Source organism: Sceloporus occidentalis, unplaced genomic scaffold, assembly GCF_023333645.1.
Source record: "Sceloporus occidentalis isolate IW3139 unplaced genomic scaffold, rSceOcc1.0.p SCAF_3, whole genome shotgun sequence".
Taxonomy (NCBI): Eukaryota; Metazoa; Chordata; class Lepidosauria; order Squamata; family Phrynosomatidae; genus Sceloporus; species Sceloporus occidentalis.
This window is the reverse complement of record NW_028316983.1, coordinates 29,472,129-29,493,624: the sequence shown is the minus strand read 5'-3', so window position 1 is coordinate 29,493,624 and position 21,496 is coordinate 29,472,129. Positions and strand designations below refer to the sequence as shown.

Sequence of the window (21,496 nt, the reverse complement as noted above, 5' to 3'; positions counted from 1 at the left end):
ATCACAGACGAGCTCCTGCTTTAGAGCCCTGCGGGAAAGCCCTGGTGCGGGAGGCACGGCGGTGGTGCTGCTGCCACCGAGGAAGAGGAAGGCGGAGCCGGAGGAGGAGGTGGGTTGGCACTGCCCACCAGTCAAGGAAGGGAAGGAGGAGGTGGGTTGGCGCCGCGGCCAGCCACATTAACGGCAGCGGCAATGGCCACAGGAGCGGGCCCTGGACCGGGACAAATGCATGGCTGGGGGCCAAACCGGGCCGGGACCGGGAGGGGCCCCCAAAAGTGGGATTTTCCCGGCGGCCACCGGGATATGGCATCCCTAACTGTACCACAACTGGGAGGTGTGGAGGCATTAGGTCTGTCAACAACTAGAAAGGGGAAAAATACAATGAATCCTACTGAGAAATGGGTTTGGGGCTTACACATTTATTTGCACATATCAGCATGAAGTGTATAATTTGTCATTCATTTGGAGAGGCACCTAGTCCTTCTTTGTTCACATTGTTAACAGTACTGAATGGCAGACCCCCTGCAAAGATTTGTCTTACTGCTAGGAATGCTAAGGCTGAAACTCCTTTGCTAAATAAATCAATTGTTGTGTTGTCTGACTTCATAAAACTGAACTCAAGAAGATACAACACAATCAGTGTAATTGTACTGTACAGCTGTCACATCCTGCTGTGAACTTATCTGGAACGTGATGCTAGAGGAGAGTTCTACAAATACTAGATTGCCTAAAACACACACACACACACGATCCAAGAGCAAACCAGGCTTGACCCCTCACTAGAAGCCAAGATGACTAAACTAAGACTATGGCTTTTTGGACATATCATGAGAAGACATGGTTCATTAGAACAGACAATAATGCCTGGTAATATAGAAAGCAGTAGGAAAACAGGGAGATTGCATTACAGATTAATAGGAGCCATTTCTCTGAGTAGGACTGTTGATAACAGAATGACATGGAGGTCTCTGATTCACAGGGTCACCACCACCATGGATTGAAGTAGACTTGAAGACAAATAACAACAACACAGAAAGTAATATGACTGCTGCATATGCAATGCAGTTTACATGCTGTTCTTCTGTTTTGTCCTCCAGAAATACTTCTCAGTTCACATATAACGCAAAGGAATTTTTTTTTTTAATGGAAGATAACTTCACTCTGGTATTTATAAAGTTAGATTAAAATAAACTGATAGGTTCTTGCTAGGTAAAAGTGCTTATCCAGGTGTTGATTCACTTATGTTTGCATCACTAAGACAGGTGATCATTGTTATTTTAACATTATCAGCTCTCAATCTATAGTCATAACTGTATGTGTGACTGAGAAGAACGCTGCTGGTTCCAGGGGACAGATCAGATTTCTCTAAGCATGTGCTGCCACTCTGTGGAAATCAGCAGGTATGCATACATAACTGTTCCTTGGCCTCATGCAACTCTTGTACGTCTGCTCTATTCTTTTTTTAATCTGATTTTATCATTTTGTTTTTGAAGTGGAGCAGTGTGAATGCACTATCGATTTATTAACTATTCTTAATACCTTTAATCTGGCATTTTATTTGCTGTTTGGGTAGTTCATTGAATGAAACCTTTTGAAGAAGCTATCTAAGAGTACTTCAAATGTCACGATCAATGCTAGCACTTGACTTATGTGTCTTCCAACTTCAGATATCTACTGTATTTACTCATGTATAAGTAGAAATTTTAGTCAAAAAATTAAATCCCAAAAACTGTGTCGACTTATCCATGGGTCAATATAAGTACTATACTTTCATACTTATTTTAAAAAGGAACCATGCCCTGGTGAAAGGAGAGACCATAATCTGCCCTGGAAGCACTGGCCTCCTTCTATTTATCTCATCCATACAGCCTTTATTTAGTATGCGCACAAACAGTTCATGTCTGCTGGAATTTTGTATGTTCTTTGACCTTGTTTTCCTCTCCATCCTTGGTTACATGCCCCTAAATTTTACCCTCAACTTATTCATGGGTCATATCAAAATCCCTAATTTTGGCCCCCAAACCTGCCCTCGACTTATACATATAGTCGAGTACATAGGGTACTTAACAGGCCTAGGAACCTGCTTTTCCCCTCATTGCCAACTCATTTCCACGGCAATTAGATAAATGACACTAATGTGTGCATGCATTTTCCGTAATAATAATAATAATAATAATAATAATAATAATAATAATATGCGATATAGAGTGGACCCTTCATATTGGCAGGCTGGTGAGCCGTGGGTTTGACCACCATGGGTCACTGTGCCCCATATTAGTCAATGGTGGTGACGTATGTGTGGACGTAGCAATATCCAATGCAGGGCATGACTGTGTTTTTGCTGTCTGTGGGGAGGCCTGGAATCAGTCCCTGCAGAAGGGAAGGGTCCACTGCAATACAAAAGGCAGGCCATAAAGGTACACCCCAAAGCCCACGTGTTTCTGTGAAAGAGTTAGAGTTGCAAAGGCTCCCTGGAAGAACTCCCCTCACAGACATCCAAAAGGCAGCGTAAAGGGGGTTTTAAGTAAAAAGTAAATCTTTTTTGGTCTTCTCCAAACTCAGTGCCTTGTCCTCTTTTGTGACCAGATACCCTCCTTTCCCAGGACATGTCCTACATTTCAGCCTGCTGTCCACCAGGAATTGCGTCCTCCATTTTGAGCAGGGCTACACCCAGCATCAGCTTCTACATATATGAGGGGTTTCAGCTTTTGTTTTTGCAATGTCCTCCATTTTGAGCACGACTAAGAAACATCAATTTCTATGAGTGTTTTTAGCTTTTATTCTGTAATGTCCTCCATTTTGCGCATGACTTAAGAAGCATGGGTTTTTATTTGTGAGTGGTTTGTTTTAGCTTTCATTTTGTAATGGCCTTCATTCCTTCAGCTTGGACCAAAAGTTCAAGTCAGGGCAGGACGACGTTAAACGCTATGCGCATGCGCAGCCAGGAAGCTGCCCGAGCGAACGTTACTGACTCACGCGGCGCGAGCCTCCTGCCAGGGCCCCGCCCCCAACGCCTGCGAGTCGCGCCTGCGCCTTGGGAGCCGGCTAGGCAGCTTGTCAGTCACTGGGGAGGTGGGCGGGGGGGTGTTGCCGAGTGACGTAGTACGGCGGCCGAGAAGTTCTTTGCCCTCTCTAGAAGCGGCCTTGCCAGAGACTCTCTTTGGGGATGGAGTACATAGACCGCTTGGCGGGCTTCTTAGCGCCCTTCCTGCTCAGCGCGAGGGTGCGGCGGGCGATGCCTTTGGCTCTGCTGAGCCTGATGCTGGGCGGCTCCCTCCTGAAGGAATGGGCGCCCGTGCCGGAGTCCTACATGAGCAACAAGCGCAACCTGCTCAACGTGTGAGTGGCGAAGGGGGCGTGGCTATCGGCGAAGGGGGCGGGGCGGGCGGAGTTGATTGACAGGCGCGGGGAGGAGGGGCTGAATGGGGGAAGGGGCTGCTTCCACACTTCAGAGTTAATGCACTTTGACCCCGTTTTAACAGCCATGGCTCCAGCCGATGGGATTCTGGGATTTGTAGTTTTGCGAGACATTTGGAGGGCCACCCATAAGAGTGATATGCTGTGGAATTCTGGGATTTGTAGTTCCCTGAGACATTCAGCCTTCCACTGCCGGAGATCTCTGGTGCCCCCCACCAAACTACAAATCCCATGATTCCATCGGACAGGCCCATCTCAGTTAAAGCAGTGTCAAATTGTATTAATTCTGAAGTTACTTCACTGCAGAAATAATCTACACTGATCTGCACAGAAATAAACCACTACTACACCACATTGCAGAAATAATACAGTTTGACACCTCTCAATGCTGTGGAATTCTGGGAGCTGTAGTTTCTGGTGGCCCCTGTGACTGGGAAGGCAACATATCTCACAAAACTACAGATCCCAGAATCCCATTGCATGGAGCCATGGCAGTTAAAGCGGGGTGAAACTGGATTGATTCTGCAGTATTTTTGGAGGGTGGGTGGGTGAGAAGGATCAGATAGACCAAACTGTGCTCTTCAAGGGATTTTGAACTACAGCTCCCAGAATCCCACACCGTTGGCCAACATGGCTGAGGCTTCTGGGAGCTGGAGCCCAAAATCTCTTAAAGGCCACAGTTGGGGGCCCCTGAGGTAGACTATCTCATTGAACCTTAAAGTACATCCAGTTCCATGATGAAGACTAGCAAAATGTGCCCTTAGAAGTAATGACACAGCAAAGTAACGGTTCTCCTTAATTAAACCAGGATCCCATGGCATAATGGTTTGAGCGCTGGGCTGGGAGACAAGGGTTTGAATCCCGGCTTAGCCATGGAAACCCACTGCCTTGGGCTCTCTCAACTTTAGAGGATGGCAATGGCTAGCCCCCTCTGAAGACACTTCTCATGATTGGGTTACCATAGGTTAGAGAAACTTGAAGCAACTTGAGGGTCTGAATGCCCTAAAGGCACCAGATCCTGACTGATCTTGGAAGCTAAGCTGGGCTGGGCCTGGTTAGTACATGGGCGAGAGACCACCAATGAATCCCAGGTGCTGTGGACTATGTTTCAGAGGAAGGAACTGGCAAAACCACCTCTTGAGTATTCCTAGCCTTAGGGTCACCATAAGTCAGATGCTACTTGAAGGTTCACAGCAACAACGGCAAGAAGTAATGGTTCTCCTTAATTAAATCAGGATCCTTGAAGAAACTAGTTGTCTTGTAGGTGTAGCAGAAATACCAGCTTTAGCAACTCTTTTTCAGAAATGGATTTTCTCTTGAGTACATGAATTTATGAAATTCAGTCCACCCTGCACAGTTTTGTCTATAAGGAGTAGCAGTGGCTCTGCAGGGTTTTAGACAGGGCTGTTTCCCAAACCTACCTGAAACTGCTATGAACCCAAGCTATGTTCTTTTACATGCAAATCATATGTTCTGTGCAAAATATAGCCTCATCAAGAGTATTAATTAGGTTACATAGAGTTCAGGACCTCATATTATGTTACTTTTAATCTGAATGGAAACTCAGCCTCCCAATTTGATTCTAGTTATTTTTGGTTAATTTAAAAACAGCTTGTTTAAAAAATAGTTGCTTTTGAATGTTAAAATTAAATAAGATTTCTAGGTTTAATAAATAATAATAATAATAATAATAATAATAATAAAAAATGATTTATTTATAGCCCTCCCAATCACAAGGAATCTGGGCAGGTTACAACAATAAAAATACATAGAAAATACAATAAAGTTAAAACTTAGTCCCTTCCCAACCCCCCAATCCAGTACTAAAATTACAATTAAATAATCAGCATTTAAAAACAATAAGATACAATAGTGTTAAAATTAAGGGAAGAATTGGTGGACAGAGCGACGTAAATCACAGTATACGGGAGAGGAGTTAGGTTGCAAAGGTCTGCCAGAAGAGATCCGTCTTAAGGGCCTTTAAAGGCTGTGAGTTTAGAAATGTGGCGGATCTCCTCCAGCAGGTCATTCCATAGCTTCAAAGCAGTAGTAGAAAAGGTCCTCTGGGTGACGGAAATTAATCTAGATCTTTTAGACTGAAGTAAATTCTTTCCCAAGGACCTTAGTGCGTGGGACTGACAGTATGGAAGAAGACGTTCCCTTACATATTCTGGACCCAAGCCATGAAGGGCTTTAAAGGTAATCACCAACAACACCTTGTACCTTGCCTGAAAACTAATTGGCAGCCAGTGAAGGGACTTCAAAACTGGCATTATGTGATCATTACGAAAAGTACCCATAATCAGTCTGGCTGCTGTGTTTTGTATCAATTGAAGTTTCCGAACTTGCCATGAGGGTAGCCTCATGTAGAATGCATTACAGAAGTCCAATCGAGAGGTTACCAGCGCATGTACTACTGTTTCAGAGTCTCCCAGTTCCAGGAAGGGGCACAGCTGGTGTATCAGCCGAAGCTGATAAAAGGTGCTCCTGACTGTCGCATCCACCTGAGCTGTCAGCTGAAGAGACAAGTCGAGGAGCACTCCCAAGCTGTGGACAGAGTCCTGCAGGGGAAGTGTGACCCCATCGAGAACTGGCTGACATAACTCCATTCCTGAGTTCAGGTTTCCTATAATGAGTACCTCCGTCTTACCTGGATTCAGCTTAAGTCGGTTTTCCCTCATCCAGTCCATTACCACCCCAAGACAGGCATTCAGAAGAGAGATGCCATCCTTAGTCACTGCATCAGTCCAAGAGATAGAGAAGTATATTTGGCTGTCATCAGCGTACTGATAACACCCTGCCCCATGTCTCCGGATGATCTCACCCAGCGGCTTCATGTAAATGTTGAACAGCATGGGAGACAGGATGGCCTCTGGGGTGATGCCACATTTTAGCTCTCCCATCTGGAATCTGCCTGAGAGATAGGAATGGAACCACTGCAAAGCAGTGCCTCCAATTCCCAATTCTCTCAAGCATTCCAGAAGTATACCATGGTCAATGGTATCGAAACCCACTGAGAGGTCCAAGAGAACCAACAAGGTCACACTTCCCTTGTCGATGCCCAGATGGAGATATCGACTAAGGCGACCATGGCAGCCTCAACTCTGTATCCCGTTTACTGCGGAGCACTAGTTTTTACATAATAAAATCCATAGGTATCTGGCTTAAATCCCTCTCTCCAAACTAGAAAGTCAGGGATTATTGACTAGGATGGATGTTGGTTGATATGGATGGTGTCATTTGGTAACATCTGTGACTACACTGCTTAATTCTACCAGGAGCTTAGTATGTTTCTTTTCCATTTCTCTCTGACAGGTATTTTGTCAAATTCGCTTGGGCCTGGACACTCTTTCTGCTCCTGCCTTTCATCAGCATTACCAACTACTATATTACCCAGAATATTATGGCAGTAGCTCGACGTCTCAGCACTCTCCTGGTTGGCACTGCCATCTGGTATACATGCACAGGGGTGTTCCTTCACATTGAAGACCTCACAGGCACCTGTTACAGATCACCGGCCCTTGACTTAGAGCACCAGGAGCATTCCACCAGACTAGAGTGCCACAAAGCTGGTGGCTTCTGGCATGGCTTTGACATATCGGGACATTCCTTCCTCCTCTCATACTGTGCTTTGATGATCGCAGAGGAGACAGCCGTGATGCGCAGTGTGAAAACCTCACAGTATCCCAGACTGCACAGAATGATCAATAGCTTATTCCTGGCCTTGAGCGGCTTGAACCTGATCTGGCTGTGGATGTTTTTAACTACTGCCATATATTTCCATGATTTTTCTCAAAAGTTTTTTGGCACCTTGATTGGCATCTCTGCCTGGTATGGAACATACAGATACTGGTATCTAACACCTTTGTCTCCTGGACTTCCTCCCCAAAGGACTTTGAGTTTCCAAAAGACTAATCGTAGCTTATAGAAACAATTTGTGGGTGAGATTTCAATTTCAATAATATTTTATTTAATAAATTAATTTTAAAGTCAGTAATAAACAAGCATATTTAAAGGGTGGCATAAAAGACCAAAATTGTTTGTGCTAGGTCAGATAGGAAAGTGCTGTTGTTGGAATACTACTAATTACAAGTTGGGTAGTTAACCTTTTGGGCTAACTTGATCAAAACACTAATTGTCATATAGGTAGTGGAGTCTAAATTCCAGTAACATGGGGAATTTAAAAAAAAAAAAACAACACTTTTTGCTTCAAAAATGTAGCCATTGGTAGTTTAGCCAGATATACAGAGCTTTTTAGCTGAAGTCTTAGCTATTCTGACAGGAGGTATGCCAACATTTTATATCCAATTATGCCCCTTCTGTAGGATTTCCTTGAGTCTTGGCTAAAGCCTGAAACAAAATGGAAGTTTTCTGTTGTCAATAAGGAAAGGCTTCCAGGTGACTCAGTGGTAATTTGTGCCATGTGTGTATTAACTGTGTATAAATTTATACATAAAACAGCTTTTCAAATAAGTTGCTTTTTAATGTTCATCAAAAGTTTTCAGTCTTTTGTTATTCCCAGGTATGCTATCATGCTACCACAAGAGGCCTTTCCAAATAATTTTCTTTCAACAGAGTGGCTTGCATCACCCTTGTGCTAGAATTTATTTCTCCATCTAATTCAAATCTTTGAAGTGTGTTGACATAACATGCTTGTGGCAGCGTAACACTCCTAGCAGTTGCAACATTGGCAATCCAAAGATTCTTGCGAAAGTTGGGCGTTGGTTGCACAATTACTGCATTTCTTTTCTTTATCAACTATCTTAGTTAGCTATATTCAGTTCTGTGCAGAAGGGAAGCTTGCTTTTTACAGAGACTTGATATAAAATGCCCTTTGTATCAATCGATTAGCATGGAAAAATCCATACATTATCTCTCTTTGTATTCTCCTCCCTATTTTAAATGACACTAACTTAAAAACACATACACTCTTTTTCACTACCTTCCTTTCACCCTCCCTCCATGCTTTGTAATTTATCTGCGTAACCTAGGTGCATTGATCCAGAAATGAAATCATTTTTCATACTCTCTAACTATATTTTTAAAGCTTCAGCTTTAATAAAAAGTGCTGTTTTGCACATTGTGTCCAAAAGCTTAGAATACTTTTGAGCTTCTAAAATGTGTAGGAGCCAAAGGCCCAAAGTTTGCACTACGCACTATAATTTTTTAAAAAAATAACACTATGGGAACCACTCACTGTGCTCCTAGATTTTCAAAATGTTTTTTCTCAAAACTGACATCCTAGGCTCTAAAATTGATAGGAATATTTCAGTAAATTGTTCAAGTATTATATGTTGTGTGTGTTTCACAAGCCACCTGAGGTAGGGTATCTAGTATAAATTTAATTGTTAGTTTGAACTAAAATAAATTAACTGAGACTGCATCTGCAATGAAAAAATAATCCAGTTTGACACCACTTTAATTGCCATAGTTCAGTGCTATGGAATTTTGGGGGTTGTAGATTTGTGAGACATTTAGCCTTCTGTCAGACAGCTCTGGTGCCACAACAAACTACAGTTGCCAAAATCCCATAGTGTTGAGCCATGGCAGTTCAAGCAGTGTCATACTGAATTATTTCTGCAGTGTTGATGCAGCCTGAATCAGTTGAATTTATGTAAATGTTGATTTATCAAGTTCTCATTGACTAAATGAGTCAAATTTCAAGAACTGACAATTGAATTTAGTTCTCTGTATTTAAACTGGCAGACAGCTCATGCATTGACAGATAAGTGTCTTGCTTTTTTACATTGCCCTATGTATGATTATATACTGTAGATGTTGCATCCAAAGTGATCCAGTGTTATGTGTAGCATGTTCACCTGTTCCATTGGATTGTTTAGGTCATATTCCCTCCACTGTTCCTCTGGCTGAATTGCCAAGCTGCTTTTAAACACCCCCCCCCTAAAAAAAAAAGTGACTTGCAGAGAAGAATGTAAAAATGCAGGTGTACATTCCAGGTACATTACACATTTCAGTGCAACACAACCACTGTATTTAGGGTTATGTTGTTAGTGTTCTTTGGGATTAAGATGTTTTGTACAAATATGGATTTGTTCTGTACATAAGGGTTGGTTCACATAGCACTATTTTGCTGCATGAAAGCTATTTGGAGCTATCCTCAGCCATGTCTGTGTCATAAACTGGGAACAAAGAACAGCCAGACACCTCACTGTCCAAAGGCCTGCTGTTAATGGCAATAAAATGAAGTGATAGGGAGTGGGATGGCTACATGAGGATTTGGGTTTATAAATGTGGCCATCCTAAACCATGTATGCATCAGAAGAGATGGAAGTAGATTCTGTTTACTTTATATGTTTGTAACCTGTCTTGGAGAATCCTCATATAAAAGGGTAGAAATCAAAAATTAAACTCTGAAATTGTAAAAAAAAAATTAAAAATCTGATCTAGATGTGTAGACTGTTTTTATGACTGTGGCCACACTGTCTACAGCCAGTTTGATCAGAGGTCTCATAGTGGCCATAATACTTGAGCAGCCAAGTTCTTACTGACCTTTCCTCCAAATAAATTTGGGATTATCGCCCCAAGCAGCTTGTGGGTAGAGAAAATGTGCTGAGTGCCAACTGATCCTAAGTACTGTATGTATTTCCATTTGCTGACATCTTGCCTTATGGTAATATAAGCAGGAAGCTTATATATGATTTCTTTAGTATTCATTGTGTGTTGGATTTTTAATTTTTTTTTGCATGAACTAAGATCCTTTCTTTTGTTGTACATTCATTTTTATGAATGCATACTTTTTTGATTATGTGTATTAAATGTTAAACAGTTGATGGTGGAGTTTGGTTGTATCTGATGCATCCATGTTGGTTGTCAGCTAAACTCTTTTATGGTTTATTGTCTTCCATGCAGCACAGTTATCTGATATAATAGTTGCTTCATGTCTGTTATTTCATCTTGTTAGCCATGACTGAACAAATCAGTTTTAATAGCTGCAATATTGAGTGCAGCCATCCAGTAGTCTTGCTTATGTATTACAGGCTTTACTACATGCATTATGGCAGTAGTCTTATCAGAAACAAGTTTGTGATGGGGAATGAGGGAGGGAATGCTATATTTGATTAACAATTCTTTCCAAGTAAAGTATTAGAGACATATTGACCACATTTTATAGGTATTTTGTTCTTGCCAAAACAATGGCTTCTGATATTGATCTGCAATTTATGCTACAGTGTTGTTTTTAATGGAGAACAAGTTAGTGGTCCTACAGAAGTTGTCCATCTGCATAAAGATCTGGAAATCTCAGAAATTAGGCTCTTCAAATGCAGGTACAAGATTCAAAACAACAAAACAACAACAACATGTATTCTCTGTATTAGGGTGTCAAACAGCCTTTAAATGGATCTTACTGTATAGGACCTGAGTTCTGTTGATGAAGTTATATGTGGTTTGTTTGCCTTTCGAAGCTCATAAAAAGCTTCTGTTTTGTGATCCTAGTCCATAAAAATCAATTAGAGCTTGCTATTCACTTCCCCAGGATGATAGCTACACCCTGTTATTGAACAATTACATAATGTGCAACCAAAATGTAGGGTATTTTGTATTATTAGTATTTAGTACTGAGCAGTTTGGCTTTGCTCAAAATATGAATCTGTACAAGAAATAATATATATAATAATATATATACAAGAAGTAAGATTCACCTGCAAGTATTTACGCATATGTGGTTTTTTTTTTCAACAGCATGGTCAGTTAGGTAGAGATTGATCACTCAGTGTTTGGGCATAAATATAAGAATGCTGGAGTGAATGGTAACATTTGGTATAAATGCTTTTTCTAGGAAAGAAGTAGAGATTTAAATTATGAGTATTTTTTTATCTTGAGTATTTTTGAAAATACATAGCTTTGGACCAGTTCCGATCAACATTGACCAACCCATGATTAGTTCTACTGCATGCATTCACATGAAAATCATTTTTGATCAAAATGCAGTATCTATTATGCACTAATGGGAATTGCAGAATGGAGTAAACTAGTTGCTTGTCCTATCTTTTACAGAAGTGTCCCAGCAGGAGCTCACAATTTCACATGTTATAGCTTTGATTCAACATCAAAAGGTTTCATTAAAAACATTTGTACTGGACTGCCACATGCTCACTGGTATATGACAACCCAGTGGTTCTAGTTCATTCCTCCTCGGCTGCCATAGAATATTTATAGCTTTGTACAAGGATTCATATTGTGTATCCATATTATGTAATAACAGCATTGTAGCAACATCCTACCAGTTATTCTTTACCTACATAACTGGTAGTCCTCTAGCAGGAATCTTGTAATATACAGCTGCAGGAAACCTAGCATGGGTAAAGTACATGGTCCACAGTACTGTTTTCTTACTAAAGACAGTATGTTTATTTTGCCATAACCACCTATTAGTGAACACACAAATATCTTGTCATGGTATATAGAGGATTATACTTAGCACTCTAATGGAATCGTATGTTATTTTTTTCCCTGTGTCTTTGGTTGCTTTATAGTGAGATAATGCTAGTGGCTCATATTTTGCACTATCCAAAGTGCACTATGAGGACAGTCAGTTTGCAGAATGTAAGGGCAGTTCACCTTCTGCCCAATATCCTGTTTTGTCTTTTCTGTAGTGTAGAACAAATGGAAGGGTCTGACATACAGTAAAGCAAAAATGCTGGATTTCAAATATGTTTTGTTAATCTTTAAAAAAAATTTTAAAGCAAATACCTGAATTTTGTCAATTTATTTTGAATATGTATCTTTTAAAAATGTGGGACACAAGTGTATCAATGAAAGCTGGAACTGGGTGGAATGGCATTGTCTCATTAAAATTAATTCAATGAAACTTGTCATCTATGCTTGTACTTCTGTACATGGTCTGATTTTATGAAATACCTGTATGAAGAAGTTTTAGGATAAACAAAGTAATTGTAAACTGTTCATACGAAATCTGTTTTCCAAGGGTTGGTCCTTATGTAGACCACAACTGCACGGCCACATAAAAGAGATAGGGATCAGTTGGTTGGGGGTTAACCCAATATTTACACAAGGATTTTTTAAAAGTCTGGAGGACCACCACCAACACTAAAGACCCCAATCCAGTGAGGACTGAGTATGTTCACATGGAATACTTGGGTAACAGTTGCAGAAATTAGAAAAGAAAGAAATAATAGGAAGGTGGAGTAATTTAGGGAGAAGGCTTGTCTGCCTAAAATTTTGAATGGTAATACGAAGTACACCCATTTTTCTTCTGATGCAGGTTGCTTTCTAAATTTGATCTTATCAATTTTGTTAAAAATGTGTCTCAGGCTACCATCAAAACACCTACTCCAACTGCAGTCCTGTCAAAAGCAATTCTAAGTAATCATGCACATTATCATGTTTTGGATGGCTCTGGTTAATTAGGATTAAAGATCAAGGAACCCTGCAAGCCTTAAAGTAGGCTATTGAATTTTATTTGAGATGTCATTGAATTTATTCCTTTCCCTATTTTGCCTCAGGAGTGTGGAAATGACCTTGCCCTTTTGGAAACGTGAAGGGGCTATGGCTTAGCAGTGGAGCATATTTATATGTAGAAGCCTTTCAATCACCAACAGTTCCAGGTAAAAAAGATTTGACAGAATTGACTGGGAATTGAAGTAAAAAGTCAGAATAATCTAGGCTATAGTGTTACTGAAACCTGTATAATATAGTTGTGAAAGCTGACAGGAAGCAATTCAACTTTGAAATGTGGTGCTCAAGGAGCTGAATCCAGAAAAAACAGAGGTACTCGTGATAGGTGCCCCAAGTCCAGGCAGGGAAATGTGCCATCCAGTCCTAGACGGGGTCACACTTGCCCTAAAGGACAAAGTTCGCAGTTTGGGAGTACTCTTGGATTCATCTCTACAGTTGTCATCACAGGTGGATGCGATGGCCAGGAGTGCTTGGTACCAGCTTCAGCTGATACGCCAACTGCGTCCCTGTCTGGACCGAAAGGACCTTGAAACAGTAGTACACGCACTGGTAACCTCTCGCTTAGATTTCTGTAATGTGCTCTACATGGGGCTACCTTTGTACCAGGTTCGGAAGCTTCAGCTAGTACAAAACGCTGCAGCCAGATTGGTCGCTGAAACTTCCAGGTGAGACCATATAACACCGGTACTAAGATCTCTTCATTGGCTGCCTATTAGCTTCCGGGCTCAATACAAAGTGTCGGTTATTACCTATAAAGCCCTGCATGGCTTGGGCCCAAGTTACTTGAGGGAGCGCCTCTTCCCATACAATCCGCCCCACACTCTCCGAACAACAGGGAAATATTTGTTAGAGTGCCCTAGGATGAGATTGACATCTATTCACCAAAGGACATTTACGTCGACAGCTCCAACCCTCTGGAATAAACTTCCAGATGAAATTCAGGTCTGTTCCACCTTGGATGCCTTTAAAAAGGCCTTGAAGACTCATTTATTTCAGTTGGCATACCCGCCTGACTCTTTGTAGAATGTTACTCCTCGATGGAAGCTCACTTTAGGATTTGACTGACAGATTCTGAGATTGATGATTTTATCTTGTATGTTTGTAGATTTTAAAATTTTATTGAACTGTATGCTTATTTATGATCACTATGTAAACCGCTTTGATCAGATGGAAAAGCGGTATAGAAATAAAGTTTTTATTATTATTATATATTATTATTATTTTACAGATACCATTGTTACCCAAAAATCTGTGGGGTCAGGAACTTGGGGACCTCTCCAACTGTATCAGTGTCTCCTTAAGTGCTGGGGGGATTGTTTATCTCAGAGGAGGCCTGTGAGAGGTTGGGTAACATGTATACAGCAATGGCAAGTAGCAATAGCAAGTACATTTCTATACTGCTTAGCAGTGCACTTAAGCACTCCCTAAGTGGTTTACAATGTGTAAGCTAATTGCCCCCAACAAGCTACAGAAGGATGCAAGGCTGAGTTGACCTTGGAGCTTTGCAGGATTGAACTTACAACCTTGTGGCTGTGAGAGACCGCAATACCAGCATTTAACTACTGTGCCACCAGGGCCCCTATATGCCAGCACTATCTGTGGGAGGACTCCAAGTTTGGTGAAAAAAGAAGGTTTTATGTAGGCATATACAAGAGATCCCATAAACACACAGTAACAATTCAATCTGAGACACCATACAAGGCAAACTGAAATGGAGGAATGGAAATTTGATAGCTGTGGCATAGGGTTGTAGAGAGGGTGATATTTATCAGTCCTGTAGAGGAATGGAAAGCAAGGTGTGGCTCAGACAGTGTTTGAGGGTGATATGGGAAGAGGAAGTGCTAGATGATTAGACAGAATTCTAGTGGTTACTCACCACACTCAAAAAGTGGACATTTGTGGGGTCAGTATTTATGTTTGGTGCCAACAAGAGATACTTAATATTCCCATAGGAAGTATAAAGATTTTGACTTCTTTCTTATGGGATTCACAAAAAGAGTGATCTTGGTAGATAGTACTAACTCTGGATTAACAAAACTGATTGGATATGGGACAACCCCAAGATAACTGGACAGGAAAGATGGCTGGGAACATGGCAGGGATAAGATAGGAGATAAGGTCTTACTTGCCTGTTTTCACTGTAACAGGATATACGGAAAGTGTGGGGAGGATGGAGTAATCAAGCAACCCATTTAGCCTTTATTTAGTACCATTTAGATCCTTGTGTCTTCAGGCCAATGTGCCTTTTCCCATGGAAAACTTATTGTTCCAAACTTCATCATGACTTCTTAAAACATGTTTGGCTCTAAATATCAAAATATGAAACCCCATACACAGTGTGTCAGATATGCTAACATCATGGGTTGCCAGAAGGAGTAATAAATGGGTCTTACAGCACCTTAGGGAGGAAATCTCCCTGGAACCAAAATGGTTAAACTAGAATCCAAAATGACTAAACTGCAGTTATCGTACTTTGGACACATCATGAGATGATAGGATTCAATGGCAAATTTAATAATGTTCAGAAAGTGTTAACTGATGGACTGATTCAGTAAAATTAGCCATAGCCCCAGTTTTCCAAGACCTGAGAAGTGCTGCTGATAATGGGGGCTCACAGAGGTACCTCATTCATACATGCTACCAATGTTGCATGAAGCAGACTGACATAGTTGCACAACTTAACAAAAGCATAGAAGTCTACTGCTATGTTCTTTCTGGGGAGGTTGCTGGTTAGGTAGCTATTGGTGTCATTATTGTTTTCATTTGAGCCTATTCCTTTGTCTGTCTTCCTATTGTATTGTCTGCCCTTCTATCATATCCTTCAGAAATAAAGAGTTTGCATTGCTTATGCTAGCTGCAGAACATTTAATTATTCCTTTGACAATCAGAATCGGCTACCCAAAAACTGGGACAAGATATGCTTAGAATACATAATGTGTAGAACAGTTCTGTCTTAATTGAAAATCCCCATACTGTTTTTAGTTCTTACTTGGATGGAATATGCACTTAAGGTATGAGTCCACAAGGAAAGACTAGAAAGAAATCCCTAGTGATCAACATGCTGAAATTAGTAAGAATATAAACAAAATAGCACTCAAACTGGTCCCACATGTCTGGAGAGGGAAATTTTCTAAAATTACAGTGAGTATTACAATAAAAAAGATGGGGAAAAAAAAGGAGGAGGCCAGGCTCCTTGGGCCAAAAACGGGGGGGGGGGGGGGGAATTACAACTGTGAGTGTATGGCAAAACAGTTCACAAATGCAGGATAGTACATAAGCATTGAGAACTTAGATATTATAACCAGTGAACTTAAGAAAGTTAAGGGAAGGAAATGCTTCATCCTGATCCCTGTATCCACCTGAGAGAAATTTCTCTGCTACTAGTTTGTAATCCAGTCTGAACACCATTTTCCTCTCCAGATAAGGTAAACATCATTCTACACATGCAAAGTTGTGAGACTTTTTTCTGTTACTCAACCTTCCTGCAAACCTGTATTCCAAATTTTCTCTTAAACTGACTTAAACTTCTATACAGTTCACCCTGCTGCCTAACATTTGTTTCTCACTATGCAACATCTGCCCATATATATTTTGTGTTTGTGCCTTCTATTTCTGGATATCTGCACCTGTTGTTCCTCCATATGCTGAATCTGTACAAGGTTATTTGTCCAAGGTTATTTGTAATTTGAGTTTATAGACAAGAGCTCTTAACTCTCTCTTACATTGCAGTCGCTGCTCTAGTACATAATTGTAACTTGCTCATTCAGCTAGGTTAAGGTGCATTCCTTAAAATAAGAAGCAATAATATGAAAAATGTAAACAAATTGCATATCTTAAAACATTTCAAATTTTGGATGGAGTTTGAAATGACAGGTTATCTGTGATAGATTCTTGACCAGGGGTAGGCAACCTGCGGCCCGCGGGCCGGATGCGGCCCAGCGAGGCCTTGGGACCGGCCCCAGCCCAGTCCTGCCGCTGATTGCCGCCAGGGCCTTTGGGGGGCAATTGTCTATAGAAGCCTCGGAAACATGCATTTATATTAACATTTTTTTAAAAATCAGCAAATTTTTTCGCGTGTCCTCCATTTTTTTAAAAAAAGTGTCTTCCATTTGAAAATTTTGTCCTACATTTGTCCTGGTTTATTTATATAATTAATTTTTAAAAATTATTTAATTATTTATTTTTTGGCTTCGGCCCCCCAGTTGTCTGAGGGACAGCAACCCGGCCCCCGGCTCAAAAAGATTGCCTACCCCTGTTCTTGACTAACAAGACTGAAATCATCCAGTGACAGAGACACCTAGCTACCATTTCTACCAAGCCTTATCCTCATGTGTCTTGTGGGTGTGTCGCTTAATATCTACTTATGGTGTCTTCCGCAAACTAGTTGGGCTAGTTTCAAAACACCTTCATTCATTAAAAGCAGCATGACTACCAGCTTGGAATGATGCATCTTTGCTTAGTCGCACTAAATTCAGCGGTATGTATTCCCAGGTAAAAATGCACATACCTGTTTACCTTGGATAAGCTCTACTGAAGTCAATGGGATGTATTTCAGAATAGATTCCTCCATGTTAATGGCCTTCTAGATCACTTCTAGTCAAGAAGCAGCTCAAATATAACTACTCTTACCACTTATGTGTAACAATAACTTTTCACTTTGATTTCTGCTATAGTAGAAAGTATTTCAATGCTCACTTTTGTATGTTTTTAATTGCACTGTTCTTTTAATTTGTAAGTGGTTTTGTGTCCCAATTTTGGAAGGAAAGTGGGATATAAATAAATATAAGAAGGCAGAGAAGGAGAAAGAATTAATAAAGACTAAATCCACAGTAAATGTGGATTGAAAACCTTCTCCAGCAAGTTGTGTTGATTAAGTTTGTCTTTGGAGAGCAAAGCATGATGATCCAAGGAGCTATTGAGTGTTTTATTCCTGAAATAAGTCTGTTGTTGATAGAGCCTAGGAACATTACAGTTTTGGACTATTGCTCCCAGAGGATGGCTCGGGGATACTGAGAGATGTAGTCCAAAAAGGAACATTTCCAGCTTCTGTTATTGTACTACTGAACAACAGTAGAGACTTCTAGAAAAGGCAATTTACTCCCCCCTACTTTTTCTGTAGGCCTAAAGAAAGTCAATCTGGGGAGCCTGGAAGAGTTGAAGGCCACCAAAACAGCCCTGAGGAACCAGCCCTTTCAAACACCTTTCCAAGTGATGCTTTGTAGAGTGAGATATTCCATTCTGTCTAAGAATCATGTCTCCATCTGGATGTCTCAATCTCTGCTAGCAAATACATGATGGCTAATTATGATTAGCTGGAGGTGAGAGGAAGGCGTGCTGCATGTACTCAGTATCACCCCGGTATTTGTCATTAATTCCTATGCAGGTTGCTTCCAGATGAAGAGCTCATAGTGTTCCCAGGCAAAAGATGTTGTGCAGCTAGTCCATCTTTTCTTCCTTAATGGATTTTATGGAAGGAAAGAAAGATGGAAGAAGCTTGTAATGGGAGGGTTACAAGTTGAAGGTCATCATGTCAGGAGTCCTTTTGAAATTTTGTGAAGAAGGCCAGGTGAATGCATGAAAATATCCTTGTCTGGAAGAACTTAGTTATGGCTTATAGTTCTGAGACTAATACACCCTCAGACTGTGTTTAAATGCACACACATACACAATTTACTTTTGGAAACAACTGCTGTGGAACATATTTCAAAATGTAAAGCCATTACTCCTCCCATATGGTTTATTTAGGTTCTCAGAGTTTTTTGTTTTTTTAAGCATGAGTAGCAGTGATGGCTCATTACTCTTTCCAACATGCAAAAGGCACAAGAAAGTGAGAAATGTGATTTTTCTGTGCAAAGTGTTTCTATGAAAAATACACAGCGAGAAAGTGATTGCGGGGGGGAAAACAAGAAGAAAAGGAAAAACAAAACAGAACAAAAATCCTTTTGAGATGGCTTGAAAGTCATGGAAACAGTCACATTCTTAGAGTCCAGAAAGGCTCCATCGGTGAATGATGCTTGGCAAATTTGTGAACAAAGGTAGAGGCAAACTCCTCATTAAGACGGAAATGCATCTGTGAACTTAAGGATTACAATCAGAAAAAACCACTGGCTGTTAGCTGTTAAGGTAACAATTAAAAAATTAAAAAAATTGAAGTAGAAAGTGGATACATTCTAAGCGCAGGTCAATAAAAATACTGGATCAAATTGAAATGATGATACAAAGAGAGAGACACACATTCACAAATAACTCCTTTCCATCTTAAGCTAGAACTTCATAAACTACGGTGACTGTGTCTTTTCTATTTCTGTTTGGTTTTAAAGACTCGGTCTCATCATCACAACACACAACAATTCCTAGGAGAGAAAAAGTCTCTGCTACTTGCACCTGTGAAAAAATGTGCTATGTGGTCAACAAACATCTGGGAAGGAAATGTAAAGATGCAGAAGAGAACCCCACCTTCAATTTTGTGTTGCAGGGGTTGCCATATCTCTTCCAATGGCATTTGCTTGTGCTAGAGGGCAGTTTTACTCTACAGTGGTTTGTGTAAAGCAGTAAACACATCCACTGTTTATGGTTTTATAATATGTAAATCTAAAAAAAGGCATTGTACAAGTTGAATAATTTTTTTTTGTTGACTTGCTTCCTTGCAGTATAAGTTTTCTACTTCTAGACTATGGAATGTTACATTAACAGTATAGTTATTCATATTGGTTTCAAATTTCATTACGGTTATTGAAGATTCATCATGGTTTCACACAGCACAGAGACACCAAACTGAACACCAGTACAGCCAGCATTAGATGTATTTTTTCTTTAGATACCAATAAGCAAAATACCCCATCCCCCCTAGAGATCCCATGAGGAAGGAGGCTCCAAAAAAGGATGGAGGTTTCCGTTTGACTAGCCTGAAGGCATTGGGTACCACTGCTGAGAGGAGGGTGGTGTGTATGTCTCCCAAAACTTTCCTGAAGGCAAAGCGTTTTTGTATCCTCTCAAAGAAGTTCTGTAGGTTGGGTCTGCTGCCATCTTCCCAATATTTCTTAGAGAGTCCTAGAAACTTGAGGCGATGCAATGTGGCTCCCAGCAAGACATCAGCCAAGGTGAATACACATCCACAAAGCCAGAGTTCACACTTCTGCCCTGGAGAACAAAGCCAGAATTGAAACTATATATTAAAAAGTTACATCCAATTTGGAAGCCAATACAAAATTTCCATTCAGTCTTTAACAGACTTATGTTTTGCCTAGATGACCTAGGTTTTTCATAATAGGCCAGTGGTGACAACTTTGTATTTATACATTTTGCTAGCCCACTCTACATCACCAAAACTTGTTTTCCACCAAATCTGCCCCATGAAACCAATAATAAATAATAAATAAAATAATAAAATTTTATTTCTATCTTGCTTTTTGCCAGGCAATCAAAGCGGCGTACAACAGGTTAAAATACATCCATATATACATAATACCCCCCTTAAAACAAGATTAAACAATGTAAGATTAAAAACTACACATTAAAACCGACTAAGCTAATTAAAAATCATCATGGGCAGAGTTTACTGAATGGGAAGTCTTATTTGTGGCTGAGCATTTTATTCCGGGAAGGCTTGCCGGAAGAGATCCGTCTTAATGGCCTTTTTAAAGCTCTCTAGATTGGTAATTTGATGGATCTCGTCCGGCAGGCCATTCCATAAATTGGGAGCGGCTGCAGAGAATGTCCTTTGGGAGGTCGCCGTCAACCTGGTCTTTAAGGGCTGGAATAAATTATTCCCAGAGGACCTGAGTGTACGGGGCGGATTATATGGAAGCAGGTGATCCCTTAGATAGGTTGGGCTCAAGCCATGTAGGGCTTTAAAGGTGATAACCAACACCTTGTACAATAGCTCTGTGCAGGGCGACCAGACATCCTCCCTTGCCAGGACATGTCCTACTTTTCAAGCTTCTGTCCAGGAAGAATTCCAATATGTCCTCCATTTTGAGCAACACTAAGAAGAGTTCTATAAGTATATTGTAAGCCAAAAAGGAATTTTGATAAAGATAGGTTCATCAGAAAAATATGGTACAGTATATGTAAATAAATCATCTGAAATGAATTTATATTTATATTAATGTTTTCTTGAATGTCCTACATTTTGCAGTGCCTGGTCACCCTGCTCTGTGCCTCTTGCTATATAGTAATCAGCAACCCAGGCTTAAACCCAGTAATATATCATAATTTATGATAGTTAGACTACCATTAAAATTGGCTAGTCTGTTAATGAAACATGAGTACTTTGTAGTGTCTTGCATGAAAATAGCTTTAGCTGACACCACTATAAAAAGCAAGAAATGTAGTTAGGCTTCTTTTCCCTGCTGCACAGCTTCTTCCCTTTCTGATTTCTGGAGAATTTGATGAATCTTCTGTAACTGAACAAGCTACAGCTGAAACGTGGGTAGCCAACTTTGAAGACTGTGAAGCCGTCCATCATGAAAATCTTCCTGGCATTTGGTGGCAGCTCTAGTATGTATGAGCCGAAAGTCAGAGAATTCCTTAATTTAAAAAAAGAAAGGGGTGCATTTAAAACAAACAAACAAACAAAAAAAAACACCTGTGTGTTCACTCTGATCCAGATTGGAACCACATGCACTTACTCTAGAGTGGA

At 40.5% G+C, this 21,496-nt stretch overlaps 2 protein-coding genes across 3 annotated transcripts in view; one reads left to right on the top strand and one right to left on the bottom strand.

Annotated features, from left to right (window-relative positions):
- Positions 1 to 3,104: 3,104 nt before the first annotated feature.
- FITM2 (fat storage inducing transmembrane protein 2) lies at positions 3,105 to 12,247 on the top strand. The gene is made up of 2 exons (XM_089513924.1): positions 3,105 to 3,339; positions 6,733 to 12,247. Exons 1-2 carry the CDS (start codon positions 3,167 to 3,169, stop codon positions 7,343 to 7,345), a joined length of 786 nt encoding a protein of 261 aa, XP_089370050.1. The 5' UTR covers positions 3,105 to 3,166; the 3' UTR covers positions 7,346 to 12,247.
- Positions 12,248 to 17,150: 4,903 nt separating this feature from the next.
- Positions 17,151 to 21,496, bottom strand: part of GDAP1L1 (ganglioside induced differentiation associated protein 1 like 1) — a 68,263-nt gene continuing 63,917 nt past the window's right edge. For both annotated transcript variants that reach the window (XM_089513922.1, XM_089513923.1), the window contains exon 6: positions 17,151 to 19,995. In XM_089513922.1, the coding sequence (XP_089370048.1) occupies positions 19,652 to 19,995 (344 nt within the window). In that variant the 3' untranslated portion in view covers positions 17,151 to 19,651. The remainder of the gene's footprint in view (positions 19,996 to 21,496) is intronic.

Excerpts from the sequence above, each read along its gene's own strand:
- FITM2 (XM_089513924.1), top strand. The coding sequence starts at position 3,167 with ATGGAGTACATAGACCGCTTGGCGGGCTTCTTAGCGCCCTTCCTGCTC. Across the intron at positions 3,340-6,732 it reads AAGCGCAACCTGCTCAACGT|GTATTTTGTCAAATTCGCTT; the intron begins GTGAGTGGCGAA and ends TCTCTCTGACAG.